This window comes from Hevea brasiliensis, chromosome 9, assembly GCF_030052815.1.
Source record: "Hevea brasiliensis isolate MT/VB/25A 57/8 chromosome 9, ASM3005281v1, whole genome shotgun sequence".
In the NCBI taxonomy this organism is placed as follows: domain Eukaryota; kingdom Viridiplantae; phylum Streptophyta; class Magnoliopsida; order Malpighiales; family Euphorbiaceae; genus Hevea; species Hevea brasiliensis.
The window spans coordinates 16950435-16952043 of NC_079501.1; the positions used below are offsets into that span (position 1 = coordinate 16950435).

At 36.2% G+C, this 1609-nt stretch overlaps 1 protein-coding gene across 1 annotated transcript; it reads right to left on the reverse strand.

Annotated features, from left to right (window-relative positions):
- Window positions 1–632: 632 nt before the first annotated feature.
- On the reverse strand, window positions 633–1151 carry LOC110663547 (early nodulin-75). Its single transcript, XM_021822893.1, has one exon. It carries the CDS (start codon window positions 1149–1151, stop codon window positions 633–635), a length of 519 nt encoding a protein of 172 aa, XP_021678585.1.
- Window positions 1152–1609: the final 458 nt, after the last annotated feature.

The following is a 1609-nucleotide window of genomic DNA, read 5'->3' on the forward strand; positions in this document are numbered from 1 at the left end:
ATAAAACAATTAATTTAAACTCTTAACTAAAATAAAATTAGTCAAAAAATAATATAATTTAATTTACAAATTTTGAAACTATAAGCAATAAAGTGCTTTTTAAAATAAATTTTTTAATGATTTTTGTTATTGCAACAACGATTTTTTTTTTTAATTAAACTCTTTCTCTCTATATATATATTATAAAATATTATGTTTTTTGGTTAGTGGTGATGATTGTCATCATTAAAAGTAAAATATAAATATTTATTATATGTTGTGAAAGAAATATATATATATAGACTTAAGAATAGTTTTGGTGCGTAGATCATTAGATTAAAATGTAATTTTCATTCACTATGGTTATTTGTATGCAGCGAAAGAGCTAGGTATTTCTATCTTATAAAGATAAATCAAATTAAGAAAACCCAGGTACGAAGATAACACTGAATATGGAAATATATGCAACAGAATTTACATAACAGAACAACCAACTATAGATGTCAGTGTTCATATACTGGCACAAGCGGAAGCACAAACACTAAGATCAACAGCACAAACAACGAACAGAACACAGAAGATTAAACTTCTGTTGCTTATTTATAACCATTTATTTAAAATATAAATCTAGCTAGAGCTTGCTAGCTAGATACTTAGTTGGCTGGTGGACGCTTGTGGGGTGGCTTGTGTTTTGGCGGAAATTTCTCTCCGTGTGGTGGCTTGTGTTTTGGTGGTGGCTTCTCTCCCTTTTCTTTTCCCTTGTGCAAATCCTCAGTTACTTCTTCCTCAGTTAGAAGATGTCCATGATGTCCATGATGTGGCTTATGTTTTGGTGGTGGTTTATATCCCTTACCCTTATGGTCTTCCTCCACGACATCCTCAACTTCCAAAAGGCTTCTATGTCCTGGTGGAGGCTTATGTGGTGGTTTGTGATGAGGTGGAGGTCTGTATTCAGGTGGTGGTTTCTCTCCCTTGCCTTTTGGAGGTCCATGAAAGTCCTCTACATTTTCACTCAAAAAGTGACCATGTGGTGGCTTATGTTTTGGAGGTGGTTTCTTGCCTTTACCTTTAGGAGGTTCATGACGATCATCAGCGAGTGATGAGGGGGTTGCGGAGAGAATCACTGCTACTGCGAGCAGGAACAACACTAACAAGCATTTAGGAGAAGACATTGCGTTGGTTTGGTTTTTGGTTGAGGTGCAAAACACAGAAGATTTGGTCTCCCTTTTATAGTATCACACGGCTGGAACCATGTCGTCACCACCCATGTCACCCTGCCCTTGGTATTCACTCCCCAGTAGCCAATAGTCAGTGCATTTACTACTTTGGCTCATGGCAAGTTTACGTTAAGGATACTGGGAGAGGGGCAATGGGTCCCAATATTGAGTTGAAAACTTAGACTAATTGCTCTTTTTCCAGCGCAGATCTTCTCAGGGTTATGATATTGGCACTAGGCATTACCTGTTAGCCTTGACATAAAGTTTCTTTCGTCCATAGTAAGAGCTCTATTTTCCACCTTCTTTTGTGGAAAATTTGATTTGCTGACTCCATAAATAAAGTCAGATAGCATTTTTTTCTTTTTTTTTTTTTTTTTTTGTGCCTTCTCCTCGTCAATTTTAATCAGTGTGTT

Bases quoted from the DNA above. Each gene is read 5' to 3' on its own strand.
- LOC110663547 (XM_021822893.1), bottom strand. From the start codon at position 1,151: ATGTCTTCTCCTAAATGCTTGTTAGTGTTGTTCCTGCTCGCAGTAGCA.